Source organism: Ptychodera flava, chromosome 2, assembly GCF_041260155.1.
Source record: "Ptychodera flava strain L36383 chromosome 2, AS_Pfla_20210202, whole genome shotgun sequence".
Taxonomy (NCBI): domain Eukaryota; kingdom Metazoa; phylum Hemichordata; class Enteropneusta; family Ptychoderidae; genus Ptychodera; species Ptychodera flava.
The window spans coordinates 47,552,249-47,569,825 of record NC_091929.1 but is presented as its reverse complement, the minus strand read 5'-3'; the positions used below and the strand labels follow the sequence as shown (position 1 = coordinate 47,569,825).

At 36.1% G+C, this 17,577-nt stretch overlaps 1 protein-coding gene across 1 annotated transcript in view; it reads left to right on the top strand.

Annotated features, from left to right (window-relative positions):
- Positions 1–1,118: 1,118 nt before the first annotated feature.
- LOC139122564 (15-hydroxyprostaglandin dehydrogenase [NAD(+)]-like) overlaps positions 1,119–17,577 on the top strand; it is a 46,134-nt gene continuing 29,675 nt past the window's right edge. Inside the window, exon 1 of the mRNA XM_070688109.1 lies at positions 1,119–1,267. Within this exon, the coding sequence (XP_070544210.1) occupies positions 1,172–1,267 (96 nt within the window). The 5' untranslated portion in view covers positions 1,119–1,171. The remainder of the gene's footprint in view (positions 1,268–17,577) is intronic.

Here is a 17,577-nt window from a genome sequence, read left to right as displayed (position 1 = left end):
AAGCCAGGTTATATTCAAAAACAAGCTCAGCAGATAACTTATAGGAAGACAGATTTAACAAAAATGCATGCAAATCTGCAACACTATGATTTTGCGGTACCCTTCAAAATATGACTGTTACAGCTGTAGATTCCCAATATTTTTTCTGTTAAAAGTCTATTTCATATTTCTGACATGTCCCTGTATCAAATAAAATAGATTTCAGACAAAGCATTGCATTTTTTATTATGCCTAGCTAAAAAATTGGTAGAATTTGAGATTTTCTGTAATTTGTAATGTTAAATTTTGGGGTCAGGGTAAGTTTGGTTATATTTGACAAAAACTATAGAAGATATTGCATAGTGCAATATGTCATCTTAAAGAGGAATAAATTCTCTTTCTAATGATACCAAACAAGTGAGGTTATGTTAAAAAATGAGCTCAGCACATGACTTACAAGAAGACAAATTTGACGAAAATGCATTTGGCTTGGAAAATCGTGATTTTGCGGTACCCTTCAAAACATGACCATAACAGCTATTGCGTCCCTATATTTTTTCTGTTAAAATTCCATTTCGTATTCTAGGGATCCCAAGGGTTCTGAAAAATACAGGTTTGTTATCCTGTGGGGGGGGGGTGCACGTAGACCCCCTCTAGCCCACGGACTACAATGCCTCGGACTGAATTCTGAAATATAAGTTAAGCGCCCAATACAATATGCTGAATGCACAAGACAAAATGATAATATTCAAGATAACATGATGTTAGTTTACTCAAGTCAGTTATAGCTTTCCATAAAAATAACGAAATAAGTTGCATGTTTGTCAGCAAAAGAAAGGGCATTGATATTTTTAAGGTTTATGACAAAGAAAATTTTCATGTCTAACAGGTGGTATAACATGACTTCTTCAGATGCTGATATCTTTACCTTGAAAAGTGTGAAATTTGTACCACCTACAAATATCTGCTTCTTATTCAATATAAACTCGATTCTGAAACATAATTGATAATTTTGGAGCATACTTTTGAAAAATGATTTATAATTTCAAGTTTGAAATTGTAAGATATGAATACAGTTGAATTAGGCTCTAGCAAATAATACCCGAGTGCGCAAATCAAGCAGCATTGTGGGTAAGCTCACTTACAGTGTGTGTTTTATTGATGTCAAAGTGTCTAACGCTTCGCTAAAAAGATGGCAGTCGTGCAACAGAGTATATCCTTGATTACTGGTGCTGCTCGTGGAATCGGACGTGGTCTGACAGAAATGTTGCTCCAAAGAGGTGCACCGGTAAGGCAAGGTTGTTATTGACTTATTCATTTTAATCATTTTGATGTCCAAAATGCCACAGACGTGTAGCAACTATTGTTGTAAACGGATCAAGGTCATCACCCCTGTGCACCAAACAGTTATGCTGTCTGCTGACATACTTTGCACCGGGACTTATAGTCGAATCTCTAATCCTGCGGTTTCAAGCTTCCGGACCGACAAACCGGACATTTTCGATTCTTTTGATGACCTTCCTTACCAAATCAGCTGCTTCAAACGGCTGCTTGATACTTGTTTTCTGTGACAATAATATAGAACGCTTCTGCAACTGGATGAGTATTTTAGCATAGATATTTGATTATTTACCCATGACTGGCACACGTACCAATCGTGTAGTGTCATGCATTTCGTGAAAAATTAAAAACGAGTCTTTTTTCATGAGATTATAAAATGAAACCTGCATGGCAACTGCAAGGTTTAGACACTGTAGTTGCAAATTCAAGCGTTATTACTGACCCAAACCATTCATTCCATAGCACTATCGGCGTTGCAATGTTAATGTAATGTTATATTTTGTATGGTGGTAAAATTGAGTAAATGACCTCATGATGTACCTTGATTAGGAGATATAATTGACGGACCTGTCAAATAAAAAAGTCTGTACGAATTAATTCTAAAAGTACATCTTGTATTTTCTGAAAACAGAACTTCGATGTCCTGTTTTTTCAGCAATTAGTTGCTCGTTTACATCATCGGCAAATAAGCGATTTGCTGCAGTGGTGTTTGTGTGGTACACTATCTACACGTTCACACTTAACTAAAAATGCACAAGGGGTAAAAGACACATAGCATCGATTATTATTGGCTTGATATATAATAAATACATATTCATAGTTGCACTAAGGAAGCCACACACACACACTGTATAATACAAGTATGTATCATACATACGCACGATACATCTCTCCTTGCAGGGTGTATTTTCGAACACGCCAGTAACTTTACCCTGCATTTTCCTGGATGCAAGCAATATGTGTCACAAATTTGGCCAGGGCGTTAATTTCTGTGTTCTTGTTCCCCCTCCCCCTTCTCAAAGCAAAACATATGCCAACAAGGACGACTTATGCGTCCATCACTCTGTGGCGTGTAATCACCGATTAATTTCTGGCTCCACAAATTCATTCTCAACAGTTACACTCAACACTTTGGTCTGTTTCTTCCCAATACCAATTCCCTTTACACTCCTAGTTTTCATTATGTAATCAAAAGCACCTTTAGCTGTTTAAAAATGGAGTCATTCAGAAACTGAAATCTCTTACTCACAACAGACAAATGGTTTTGCAAACTGAATGCAAATTTTAATCCACGTACTCTTGAATCTGAAAGATAACGATAATTTTTAAGCATACTTTTGACAAATAATTTTTAAATTTATAGTTTAAAATTCTAAGAAATGAATACTTTTGAATTAGCCTTTAGCAAATAATTCCCGAGTGCACAAATCAAGCAGCATTGTGGGTAACCTCATTTACACTGTGTGTCTTATTCTCTGTACCATAGCATCTGTCTGTTTTAAATATTGTATCGTGTGTAGCTATAGTCGATATTCCACAATTATATATTGCACCGTACCTGAGCAATATCAACATTATATTCACCCTTCCTGCACTGTCGCAATATTTGATTTGCATGCAAATGAGACGAGTCCAACATCGGGGACACATGGTGCTTTCGTGCCGGGCATTAAACTTTAGTGTAATGCAACAAAAAACCCAACAAATGACATCATGGAATACGATGATACATCAAAATTTACCCTATCCAATTAAAATTACCAATTTTTATCAAATTTCAAAGATATATTTGCTCCTTCTGGAAGATCGGCCTGCATGAGGAGGTAATGGAGATTTCTGTGGAATTCTTTGTCAGTATATCACAAGATGAAACTCTAGATTTATGCACTAGTGACATAAAGTTGCATAAAGATGATCTTTAATCACCTTTATGCAGTATAGAGCTAGAACTTTATGGACCTTTATTATAGTTTATAAAAGTGTTTAATGGCACATTAAATTTAATCACTTGTATGCAGGGTATTAGAGATGCATAAAGATACACATTTATGCCATCCTAAGGAAAAATACGGTGGCCCAAAACTACCTGTTCTCCGCATTCAAAGTCTGCGTCGCATTCAATTGTTTTTCTCTCACATATGTCTCCGCATTCAAAGTCTGCGTCGCATTCAATTGTTTTTCTCTCACATATGTCTCCGCATTCAAAGTCTGCGTCGCAATCAAATGTTTTTCTCTCACATAAGCTTATGTCTCCGCATTCAAAGTCTGCGTCGCAATCAAATGTTTTTCTCTCACATATGTCTCCGCATTCAAAGTCTGCGTCGCAATCAAATGTTTTTCTCTCACATATGTCTCCGCATTCAAAGTCTGCGTCGCATTCAATTGTTTTTCTCTCACATATGTCTCCGCATTCAAAGTCTGCGTCGCAATCAAATGTTTTTCTCTCACATAAGCTTATGTCTCCGCATTCAAAGTCTGCGTCGCAATCAAATGTTTTTCTCTCACATATGTCTCCGCATTCAAAGTCTGCGTCGCAATCAAATGTTTTTCTCTCACATATGTCTCCGCATTCAAAGTCTGCGTCGCAATCAAATGTTTTTCTCTCACATATGTCTCCGCATTCCAAGTCTGCGTCGCATTCAATTGTTTTTCTCTCACATATGTCTCCGAGGTATGCCTCAGTGTACGTTATTCCGCGAAGCATCACTACGGCCCAAAGGCGCCCCATTTTGTACGGCATATAGCGTCCCGAATTTTTGCCACACATACGTGGAGTGCGCGTTCGGAGAGTCAATTTCACCTCCCGCGTCATGTTGAAAATTTCGCCGTATTTCCTTGCTGCACATCTAAATATTAATGAAAGAGCAACAGGTCCTATTTCCCGTATATGCTGCCCTTACAATTATAATATTTTGGGAAGAATTTCACAAGGGAATTCCAAAAATACGTAAGCGATAAGAGACATATGCAAAATCAAGTAAAAACACAGTCAACAGCAAAACGATCTTCAACTCGTCATTTCATAAAAAAGAGGGAAACTAAAAAAATAAAACCATAGAGTTTTAGTTACCCTTCATGATATGTGTCATACCAAATATTATAAAAAATAACAGCGAAATGAAAAAGTTAAACCAACGGTTTTTTTCAGATGTATTTTTCATTTTACGATGTGTCTACTCTGCTCGATTTCCCATAGAAAACAATTGCGTTTAATGTACTGAACAGACCGTACAACTATCGCTCGTTCAAATTTCTCAATTCCGAACCAATTATAGTGAAAAGTGGCACGGTGTTTCCTTGATATATATACAAAATTGCTGTCGTTTTAGTTTTTTGAATTTCTCGACGAAACTTGTTTTAGTTGCATTTTATTTTTCCGATCGCTGAATTTTTGCTCTTGCCCTCAATAAAATGGCGATCTTACAGCGTTTGCATATGCAGAATCAGGGTCTAATATTGACCCATTTTAATCGGTTAGCGTCTCTTAAATTATACAGACCAAATACCAGTCAGGTTGTTGTAATTTATACCAAATTTTGGCGAATGTTAACTATGAAAATCCCAGTAAACTGCAAGAATAACACAGAACAGAGGCGAACGGGCGTAGAGTCTCCACTGTAATCGTGCAGTGAACGTTATCGATCGATATCCTTTTGTCCGAAATTGATACATTGTTGTCTCGCTCACTCGCGTGTAGTCCCCTGTTCACAATGGCGCCAAACTACGCCGAGGTGCGCCAAAATGTGCCGAAACGTACGTAAAAGTATCACCAAAACTAAAAAAATTGTCGTCGATTTAATTTCAGTACAGGAAACCAACGGATACCTTCAATGTTGATATTTAAGTGTATAAGTCAATATATGGGTTATTGTGGAAATGTTTATGACGTGACCTCAACACACGAGCACCCGGCACAAGCGGCGTCCAAACAAATTTTCGATCGATAATCTATTGAAAATAACTTGATACAATGTTCGTCGTTGTCAATAGCGACCGTCTGAGAGCGCTGTTCGATAAAAATTATGCTTCGCGGAATAACGTACACTGAGGCATACCTCGGAGACATATGTGAGAGAAAAACAATTGAATGCGACGCAGACTTGGAATGCGGAGACATATGTGAGAGAAAAACATTTGATTGCGACGCAGACTTTGAATGCGGAGACATATGTGAGAGAAAAACATTTGATTGCGACGCAGACTTGGAATGCGGAGACATATGTGAGAGAAAAACATTTGATTGCGACGCAGACTTTGAATGCGGAGACATAAGCTTATGTGAGAGAAAAACATTTGATTGCGACGCAGACTTTGAATGCGGAGACATATGTGAGAGAAAAACATTTGATTGCGACGCAGACTTTGAATGCGGAGACATATGTGAGAGAAAAACATTTGATTGCGACGCAGACTTTGAATGCGGAGACATATGTGAGAGAAAAACATTTGATTGCGACGCAGACTTTGAATGCGGAGAACAGGTAGTTTTGGGCCACCGTAGAAAAACCTGAAACTGTATGTATACATCTTTATATGCGACATAAGCAACATCTTTAATGCTTTTGCGATTTGGACTTTATAGGTCCGTATATGAACCTGCTTGCTCTGTTATTTATACATATATTACTGTAGTTCTAACTTTCGACCAATGTTTTTTTCTTCTTTGTGTACATGAACTTTATTGCTGTAAAATTCCCGGTATTCTATTTTTGAGCATTGCCGGTTCGTAAGTAGTAAACACTTTTAGTGTTGAATAATCAATACAAATCTGGATTTTAATTTTATTTTCAACAATAACAATGTTGTACGTACAACATAGGCAGACATTTTAAGATGCATTTCTAGTTGTACCCGCATATCCACTCATAAACTACATTAATGTCATTGTTGTACTAACTAATTTGCGTACTTTAACCCATCTTACACAGAGAGAGAGAGACACACACAGACACACACACACACACACAAATAGCTACCAAACCAAGATCATAGAAAAGTTATAAGTTTTACTTGTGTATTTGAAATAATTCAAAAGGAAATCACGTTGCACAAAACAATACAGAACAAATTCCTCAAAAACCATCCTCAAAAATACAAGCAATGTACTTCGTTTGCAAAATAAAAGAAATCAACATTCATTATTGTTTTCTTCTATCGGGGATGCAATATTGATATCTTATCCAAGTGTGTTGGAACTGATTTAACATGACTCGCTTTAAGTAGCAATTGTGGTTTAATTATAATAAAAGTAATAAATTAGCTGTTTTCTAAGAAATAAACAGAAAATTGGAAACGGGGTAGTTTGATGTGTAAAGAGGAACGATGCTTCACAGCTAGCTATATTTTGTGTTGTGTTGCTTTTGATTTGTTACAGAACCTTCAGTTCTGTCATATGATTGTGAGTTGCAATAAAAAATTATTTCAATTTACAACATAAACTTAGGGTAAGATTCAAGCACATTACATGTACGTATAAAAGCTATAGTGTTGCCAAAAATAACTCTAGACTTCAGTTAGTGTACTCAATCTCTAAATTTTTTGAAAAGATGTACTGCATTTTTTTAGCATTACCGATGAAATGTCGAAAATGTCTCCTGAAGAGACTAAGACGGAACTTGTTGGTCTTATAACTAAGCCGGTAATCCATCGAGAACTGCCCCATGTCCAAATTGTAGAAATGAATACTTTTGAATTAGCCTTTAGCAAATAATGCCCGAGTGCACCAATCAAGCAGCATTGTTGGTAACCTCACTTACACTGTGTGTCTTATTCTCTGTACCATAACATCTGTCTGTTTTAAATATTGTATCATGTGTAGTCGATATTCCACAATTATATATTGCACCGTACCCAAGCAATATCAAAATTATGTTCACCCTTCCTACACTGTCGCAATATTTGATATGCATGCAAATGAGACGAGTCCAACATCGGGGACACATGGTGCTTTCGTGCCGGGTATTAAACCTTAGTGTAATGCAACAAAAAACCCAACAAAAGACATCATGGAATACGATGATACATCAAAATTTACCCTATCCAATTAAAACTACCAATTTTTATCAAATTTCAAAGATATATTTGCTCCTTCTGGAAGATCGGCCTGCATGAGGAGGTAATGGAGATTTCTGTGGAATTCTTTGTCAGTATATCACAAGATGAAACTCTAGATTTATGCACTAGTGACATAAAGTTTGCATAAAGATGATCTTTAATCACCTTTATGCAGCATAGAGCTAGAACTTTATGGACCTTTATAATAGTTTATAAAAGGGTTTAATGGCACATTAAATTTAATCACTTGTATGCAGGGTATTAGAGATGCGTAAAGATAACATTTATGCATCCTAAGGAAAAACTTGAAACTGTATGTATACATCTTTATGCGCGACATAAGCAACATCTTTAATGCTTTTGCGATTTGGACTTTATAGGTCCGTATATGAACCTGCTTGCTCTGTTATTTATACACATATTACTGTAGTTCTAACTTTCGACCAATGTTTTTTTCTTCTTTGCGTATGAACTTTATTACTGTAAAATTCCCGGTATTCTATTTTTGAGCATTGCCAGTTCGTAAGTAGTAAACACTTTTATTGTTGAATAATCAATACAAATCTGGATTTTAATTTTATTTTCAACAATAACAATGTTGTACGTACAACATAGGCAGACATTTTAAGATGCATTTCTAGTTGTACCCGCATATCCACTCATAAACTACATTAATGTCATTGTTGTACTAACTAATTTGCGTACTTTAACCCATCTTACACAGAGAGAGAGAGAGACACACACGACACACACACACACACACACACACACACAAATAGCTACCAAACCAAGATCATGGAAAAGTTATAAGTTTTACTTGTGTATTTGAAATAATTCAAAAGGAAATCACGTTGCACAAAACAATACAGAACAAATTCCTCAAAAACCATCCTCAAAATACAAGCAATGTACTTCGTTTGCAAAATAAAAGAAATTAACATTCATTATTGTTTTCTTCTATTGGGGATGCAATATTGATATCTTATCCAAGTGTGTTGGAACTGATTTAACATGACTCGCTTTAAGTAGCAATTGTGGTTTAATATAATAAAAGTAATAATTAGCTGTTTCCAAGAAATAAACAGAAAATTGGAAACGGGGTAGTTTGATGTGTAAAGAGGAACGATGCTTCACAGCTAGCTATATTTTGTGTTGTGTTGCTTTTGATTTGTTACAGAACCTTCAGTTCTGTCATATGATTGTGAGTTGCAATAAAAATTATTCAATTTACAACATAAACTTAGGGTAAGATTCAAGCACATTACATGTACGTATAAAAGCTATAGTGTTGCCAAAAATAACTCTAGACTTCAGTTAGTGTACTCAATCTCTAAATTTTTTGAAAAGATGTACTGCATTTTGTAGCATTACCGATGAAATGTCGAAAATGTCTCCTGAAGAGACTAAGACGGAACTGTTGGTCTTATAACTAAGCCGGTAATCCATCGAGAACTGCCCCATGTCCAAATTGTAAGAAATGAATACATTTAATTAGTCTTTAGCAAATAATGCCCGAGTGCACCAATCAAGCAGCATTGTTGGTAACCTCACTTACACTGTGTGTCTTATTCTCTGTACCATAACATCTGTCTGTTTTAAATACTGTATCATGTGTAGTCGATATTCCACAATTATATATTGCACCGTACCCAAGCAATATAAAATTATATTCACCCTTCCTGTACTGTCGCAATATTGATTTGCATGCAAATGAGACGAGTCCAACATCGGGGACACATGGTGCTTTCGTGCCGGGCATTAAACTTTAGTGTAATGCAACAAAAAACAAACAAATGACATCATGGAATACGATGATACATCAAAATTTACCCTATCCAATTAAAACTACCATTTTTATCAAATTTCAAAGATATATTTGCTCCTTCTGGAAGATCGGTCTGCATGAGGAGGTAATGGAGATTTCTGTGGAATTCTTTGTCAGTATATCACAAGATGAAACTCTAGATTTATGCACTAGTGACATAAAGTTTGCATAAAGATGATCTTTAATCACCTTTATGCAGCATAGAGCTAGAACTTTATGGACCTTTATAATAGTTTATAAAAGGGTTTAATGGCATACCAAATTTAATCACTTTTATGCATGATATTAAAGATGCATAAAGATACACATTTATGCATCCTAAGGAAAAACCTGAAACTGTATTAATACATCTTTATGCGCGACATAAGCAACATCTTAATGCTTTTGCGATTTGGACTTTATAGGTCCGTATATGAACCTGCTTGCTCTGTTATTTATACACATATTACTGTAGTTCTAACTTTCGACCAATGTTTTTTTCTTCTTTGCGTATGAACTTTATTACTGTAAAATTCCCGGTATTCTATTTTTGAGCATTGCCGGTTCGTAAGTAGTAAACACTTTTATTGTTGAATAATCAATACAAATCTGGATTTTAATTTTATTTTCAACAATAACAATGTTGTACGTACAACATAGGCAGACATTTTAAGATGCATTTCTAGTTGTACCCGCATATCCACTCATAAACTACATTAATGTCATTGTTGTACTAACTAATTTGCGTACTTTAACCCATCTAACACACAGACACACAGACACACACACACACACACAAATAGCTACCAAAGCAAGATCATAGAAAAGTTATGAGTTTTAATTGTTTATTTGAAGTAATTCAATAGGAAATCACATTACACAAAACAATACAGAACAAATTCCTCAAAACCATCCTCAAAAATACAAGCAATGTACTCCGTTTGCAAAATAAAAGAAATTAACACTAATTATTGTTTTCTTCTATTGGGGATGAAATATTAATATCTTATCCAAGTGTGTTAGAACTGATTTAACATGACTCGCTTTACGCAGCAATTGTGGTTTTAATTATAATAAAAGTAATAAATTAGCTGTTTTCCAAGAAATAAACAGAAAATTGGAAACGGGGTAGTTTGATGTGTAAAGAGGAGCGATGCTTCACAGCTAGCTATATTTTGTGTTGTGTTGCTTTTGATTTGTTACAGAACCTTCAGTTCTGTCATATGATTGTGAGTTGCAATAAAAATTATTTCAATTTACAACATAAACTTAGGGTAAGATTCAAGCACATTACATGTACGTATAAAAGCTATAGTGTTGCCAAAAATAACTCTAGACTTCAGTTAGTGTACTCAATCTCTAAATTTTTTTGAAAAGATGTACTGCATTTTTTTAGCATTACCGATGAAATGTCGAAAATGTCTCCTGAAGAGACTAAGACGGAACTGTTGGTCTTATAACTAAGCCGGTAATCCATCGAGAACTACCCCATGTCCACACATTTTCAGTTTTTGGGAGTCAGCTTAATCACTGTTTATGGCTCAATCAATGAAATGAGATGCAGTAAATATCCCCAACAAATTTCAACGGTTCAAAGGTCACCGTTCACAAATAAAAATACATCACTGACATTTTTAGCCAAAGCAAGAAAATGCACCTTACATGCTTGTACGTCGAAAATTGTCCTGTATCGAGTTGTCAGCGCTGCTGGAATTATCATGTGCCAGTCTAACTGCCCATGGTGCACCATCCTCGAGCTCTGGCCAGATTGACGTCAGGCCCTAAATGCAAGGTAGACTCATACGCCTTTCTTTGAAGTAAGTGTTTTTTTTTATACGCAGTTCCATTTATTTCTCTATCTCGGGCAACAGTCGTAGAATAAATGCACCAATGTTACCACTATTGTCATGCTCGTTGTCCTCCGTAGATATATACTCAATTTTCAATATGTCTTCCGCCTTTTTCCTTAGCCTTTTCATGCTAGTCCACCTTTGAAATCCAAAATTGTAGGTCCTGCAGTTTCTGTAAATAATGATACACCGAATAAATCATCAGGGTTGTACAGTATTTATGGTGTTTCTGTTTTGTTTTTTGGGTTTTATTGACTGCAATAAACTGTCATTTGTTACAATGCAAGGGACACTATTTATAACTTTTGGTTTTTCTTTCAGTGTCATGTCTTGTGCAGTCAACAAGAGGTTTTGTTCTAATCCCCAAATAATCATTAAATGAACAGTATGTGTGCATGAGTTTAAATGTTACTACTTAATTCTAGTACAGACTTTAATGCCATTTTGGATATCATCATTGCTAATTGTACCCATATTGTCTATGTCGAGAAGTGATACTTTGGCGTTACATCTCGCTGTTTGGAGTTAAACAAGTACCTGAAGTTGTAAAAAAGGACAAACAAGCAACCTAGCAGCTGATAGCACACTGCCGTGTTATGTAGAGAATACCTCTTTGTGACAATTGGTTGACGATGAAGGTTAGAAAAATTCGATAGCCCAAAAAGGCCGCAATAATACACAATCAAATATTTCATCACAATTTGAACATATTACAATATTTTCATCCCTAGGTTCTTGTCTATCAAATATCAAAGCTATCAGAAAAGGCATTTTTGAGAACCAATTTTTTTGACCAAAATCGCAAATATACCCCCAAAATACATAATTGTACATTTCATCATAATTTGAATGTATCATATTTTGATCATCCCTATGAACCTGTATATCAAATATCAAAGCTATAAGGCAAGTGTTTTTAGTAAAAGCAATGATTGACCCAAATTGATAAAAATTGCCTTAAAAATATAAATTTGCATATTTCTGCACAATTTGAATAAACCTTACATAGGTTTTCTGTGACGACAACGTAGAAAGCTTCTGCAATTCGATGAGTATTTTAGCATAGATATTTGATTATTTACCCATGAGCAGCACACGTACCAATCGTGCCTTGTCGTGCTTGTCATTGAAAATTAAAACTAGTTTTTTTTAATGAGAGTATAAAGTGAATCATCCATGACGACTGCAAGGTTTTGCTATTTTAGTTTCAAATTAAGGCGTTATTACTAACCCAAACCATGTTACATTTGCAGCATAGTAGTAAATTTAGTAAATGTTCTCATGACGTACCTTGATAGGGAGATATAATGGACGGACTTGTAAAATGAAAAATTTCTGCACGAAGTAATTCATTAACAATATCTTGTATTTTCTGAAAACAGAACTTCGATGTTCTGTTTTTTTACAAGTTTTTCGTCCACACCATCGGCAAATAAGCGTTTTACTGCAGTCAGTGCAGTGGCCCTTAAGCTGCGGTTCGTGGAGTACCCCGTTGTGTCCACACTTTCACGCAGTCTACTGACAGTTTTCGTAAGCGTATTTCTTTCAAGGGGCATACTTGTATGCCAACAGTCTGCCCTTATTTTTTGGGCTGTTTGTAGGTAGCAAACATTTCGACGGCTATCTTGAGGGCTTCATAGATACGCCGAAATTACTTTGACTTAAAAATGCACAAGGGGTAAAAGAGACATAGCATCGATTATTATTGGCTCAATATATACTGAATACCTCATCAAATAAGCACTGGAGACGCCACGCTAATCACTGCTCTAGCTGAAACTTACTACCTACCAAAGATTTCCAATGTATCATACATACGCACAATACATCTCTTCTTGCAGTCTGTATTTGCAAACGCGCTGGTAACTTTACGCTGCATGTTCCTGAATGCAAGCATCCGCTGTTTGTTTTTACACGTCATTTGTGTACTTCAAATAATATTTACAAACAGACACGCAATATTTGTCGCTAATTTGACAAGGGCGTTAACTCCTCTGTTTTTGTCCCTCCCCCTCTCAAAGCGAAACATATGCCCAACAAGACGACTTATGCGTCCAACAGTCCGTGGCGTAAAATCGCCAATTAATTTCTGGCTCCACAATTCATTATAGATACATAGACGATGTTATTTCAATGAATAACTCTGAATTCAGTAAATATCTCGCTGTGATTTATCCTCCAGAATTGGAGATTAAAGAAACTACAGAAACGGCCTCTTCTGCTTCATATCTGGACATTTTACTTGAATTTGACTCTAATGGTCACCTTTCTACTAGGCTATATGACAGGAGAGATGATTTCAACTTTAGTATAATCAATTTTCCACACCTCATAAGTAATATTCCACTCTCACCAGCTTATAGGGTATACATTTCCCTACTTATTCGATATGCTAGAGCATGCAGTTCATATGGTGATTTTGTAGAGAGACATGACCATCTCTCTTACAAATTGATAAATCAAGGTTACACCAGAGCAAGACTTGTCTCTACATTCAAACGCTTTTTGGCAGGTATCGCAAGCTGGTAGATAAATACAATATCTCGCTTCGACAAATGATTGCTGATGGCATCGGTGACATTGGGCCTTAGTTAGTGACCACTAACTATCTGACTTACAGATTGATATATGGCGGGTGCCACGTGTGGGGCAGGATGCGCTTACTATTTTCGAAACACCTGACATCACTTCTTGGCCTCTGGCCAGAGGTCCATATATCTTTCTTTCATGAATATGACTTTGTTTGTGTACCGTCTATTCATTGTCTGTTTGTGCTGTTTTGTGTCTATGTTTACAACTATTGTCTTACGAATTCCGACCTAATGTCTTTGGAGTATGAATTGGTATGATTGCGATTATTTTTCAACAGTTAAACTCAACACTAGGGTCTGTTTCTTCTCAAGAGCAATTCCCTTTGCACTCCTAGTTTTCTATAGGTAAGCGGACGAGTAGGAGGCGGTTTACGGAATTTAACGGTACAGTTTGCCAGTAAAACTCCGAGGCCCGAAGGGCCGAGGAGTTTTATGGCAAACTGTACCGTTAAATTCCGTAAACCGCCGACTGCGAGTTCGCTTACCATGTTATGCCACAAATTTGCCGAGTTTTAGAGCCTTGTTTGCACGCCGAAAGTTTTTATTTGTAATTTTAGTGCAGTGCAAGTTGAAACTTTGGTAGGAAAACATTGACGCGTTTTGACACCTTGTTGAACGAAAGTATAAAAAAATAACCCATGATTAGATAAAACAAAGTTGACATGAATTGCTATTGTAGTGCGATGACGCGGTTGAGCACCTTGTTTGATTTGAATGTATGAATTATGTTTGATTGATTGATTGGTTGGTTGAATGAAGTGAAAAGGTGTTTGCAGATCGACGTTACAAGCTACAAGCTCATTTGGGTCGAAAACTTTGAGCAGCATACACGCAATTGCCGAGTCGCTCTACGTATTTCGATATGGCGGATGAAGTACAAATGAAAGCTGTATCCGGTGCACTTCAACTACCAAAGCCAAAGATGGAAAAGAAAAGTCCCCCTGTCACGCCAGTGCTAACGGCCAAAATCGGAAGACCAAGCTACACAGCCATTTCAGAGAAAGGCGCAACAGAAACTGCAAGTAAAAAAAAAAACAATATGTCTAGATCCACAATGACTGTGGTACTTGTTATCGATTCTCACAGATGTTGCAGGATCTCTGAACGTCATCATGCAGGCTCATTGTTTTAAAGCTCTTTACTGTTGCTCCGTTGCGAGATATCCGGGAAACTGCAGCTGGGCTTGGAGTGTCAATGCTTCTAGGATCTTCGGCTCTAGCATTTCTTTGTCGACGAAGTCGTCCTTAGACCTAAATCGGCCACTGGTGTAGTTCGATTTCATCATCGTTTCTTTAGAGAAAACGAAGTCCATACGCGTGTGTGTTTGCTTGTAGCTAGATTAAACTTTACCAAAGGCGACTGAAATCTCCATATTCAGTGTTTGACAACTGACTTTGAAGTCTTAAATTTTCGCTTCGAATGATCGTGATAACAATAAACTTAGCGCAGAAGTGATTTTTGCAATCAATACCGTTATTTCACGGTGACCTGTAATTGATTTTGAGATGTACAGTCGTGCAAATTAATTCAGTCCGGTGATTCTTTTAAAGTGTCTTTACTCTGTACTTGATGGTGAAATATATTTCTTCTGGTTAATGTCTCGCATTTTTTTCTCGTCGCCACGTGACTTCCTTTTGTTTAAAAAGTGTCCATTTTACAAGTTCTTTTGTTTTAAAGTGTCCGATTTACTAGTAAACCGGGCAGTTTTTAACAAAAGAACTGTCCGATTTACTAGTAAATCGGACTCTTTTAAACAAAAGAACTTGTAAATCGGACACTTTTTAAACAAAAGAAAGCCAGGTGGTAATAATAAAATATTCGGTTATGGAAATTAGAAAGCATGCTTAGAACAATGGGCACGAGGCGGAGAGTTGTATAACATTATGTAATCAAAAGCATCTTCAGCTGTTTAAAAATGGGGTCGTTCAGAAATTGAGATCCCTTACTCACTACAGACAAATAGTTTTGAAAACCGAATTGAAAATTTCATCCGCATACACTTGAATCTGAAAAAATAGATAATTTTAGAGCAAACTGTTAATAAATGATGTTTAAATTTATAGTTTGAAATTGTGAGAAATGAATACAGTTGAATTAGCCTTTAGCAAATAATGTCCGAGTGCACAAATCAAGCAGCATTGTGGCTAACCTCACTTACAGTGTGTATTATTCTCTGTCTGATAGCATCTGTCTGTTTTAAATATTGTATCGTGTGTAGTCGATATTCTACCATTTAGGTACAATAGATATTGCACCGTACCTGAGCAGTATCTAAATTATATTCATGTTCCTGCACTGTCGCAATATCTGATTTTGTATGCAAATGGGACGAGTCCAACATCGGGAACATGTGGTGCTCTTGCGCCGGGAATAAAACCTTAGTGTAATGCAACAAAAAAACCATCAAATGACATCATAAAACACGATGATTCATCAAAATTCACCCTATCCAATTAAAATAACCAATTTTTATCGAATTTCAAAGATATATTTGCTCCTTCTAGAAAATCGGCCTCCAGGTGAAGGCAATGGAGACTTTTGTGGAATTCTTTGTCAGTTTACCACAAGATGAAAATCTACATTTATGCACTGCTTAAAGGTGATATAAAGTTGTATAAAGATGATCATTAATCACCTTCATGCTGCATAGAGTTAGAACTGAACGCACCTTAATTACCTTTATGCAGGATATTAGGGATGCATAAAGATACACATTTATGCATCCAAGGGAAAAACCAAAAACTGTATGTATACATTTTTACGCGCGACATAAGAAACATCTTTAATGCTTTTGCGATTTGGACTTTATAGGTCCCTATATGAACCTGATATTCTGTTATTTATACACATAGTACAAAAGTTCTAATTTTCTACCAATGTTCTTTGTGTATGATTTTATTACTGTAAATGCCCAGTGTTCTATTTTTTAGCATTGCCAGTGTGTATGTAGTAAACACTGGTCTGTTATTGTTAAATAATGAATCCCAATCTGGATTTTAATTCTATTTTCAACAGTGACAATGTTGTGCGTACAACATAAGCAGAGATTATGATATGCATGACAAATTGTACCCGCATATCCACTCATTAACTATATAAATATAATTGTTGAACGAACTACTTTGCATACATCAACCCATAAGTCGAGCCGTGATAATCTTGACAGATATCAAGGGTAGCACACTGTTGATCAACTGTTTTACTGTATCATTAGCTTTCGGAGACAACAGTATTAAGGATGAAGGAGACTGTTGTCTCCGAAAGCTAATGTTACAGTAAAAGATTTGTCAATAGTGTGCTACCCTCAACAATATTGGTATACTTCAACCCATGTAACACACATTTATTCCTACCAAAGCAAGATCATAGGAAGTTATCTGTTTTAACAGTTTATTGGAAATTATTAATTTGGAAATCACATGAACAAAACTATACAGAGCGAATTCTTCAAAAATGTAAGTAATCTACTTCATGTGAAAAACAAAAAATAACACTAATTATTGTTTTCTTCCAGTGGAGATGCAATATTGAAATCTTATCCAAGTGTCTGAGAACTTTACATAGCAATTGTGGTTTTGATTATAATGAATAAGTAATAAATTAGCTGTTTTCCAAGGTTTAAATAGAAAATTGGATAAACTGGGTATTTGGATGTGTAAAGAGGAAAGAACCTCCGCTTCTAGCTATATTCAGTGTTGTACTGCTTTTGATTTGATACAGAACACACATTATCATGAGTTCTGTCATATCATTGAAAGTTTCCGTAAACAAATGATTGCAATTTACAACATAAACTCACTGTAACATCAAAACACATTACACACACCGAGTTGTCTGTCCTGCTGGAATTATTATTTGTCGGCCTAACAGCCCATGGTGCACCATCCACCTGGCTCTTGCCTTATTGACGTCAGGCCCTAGATACAAGATAGCCTCATATGCCTTTTAAGTAAGTGTT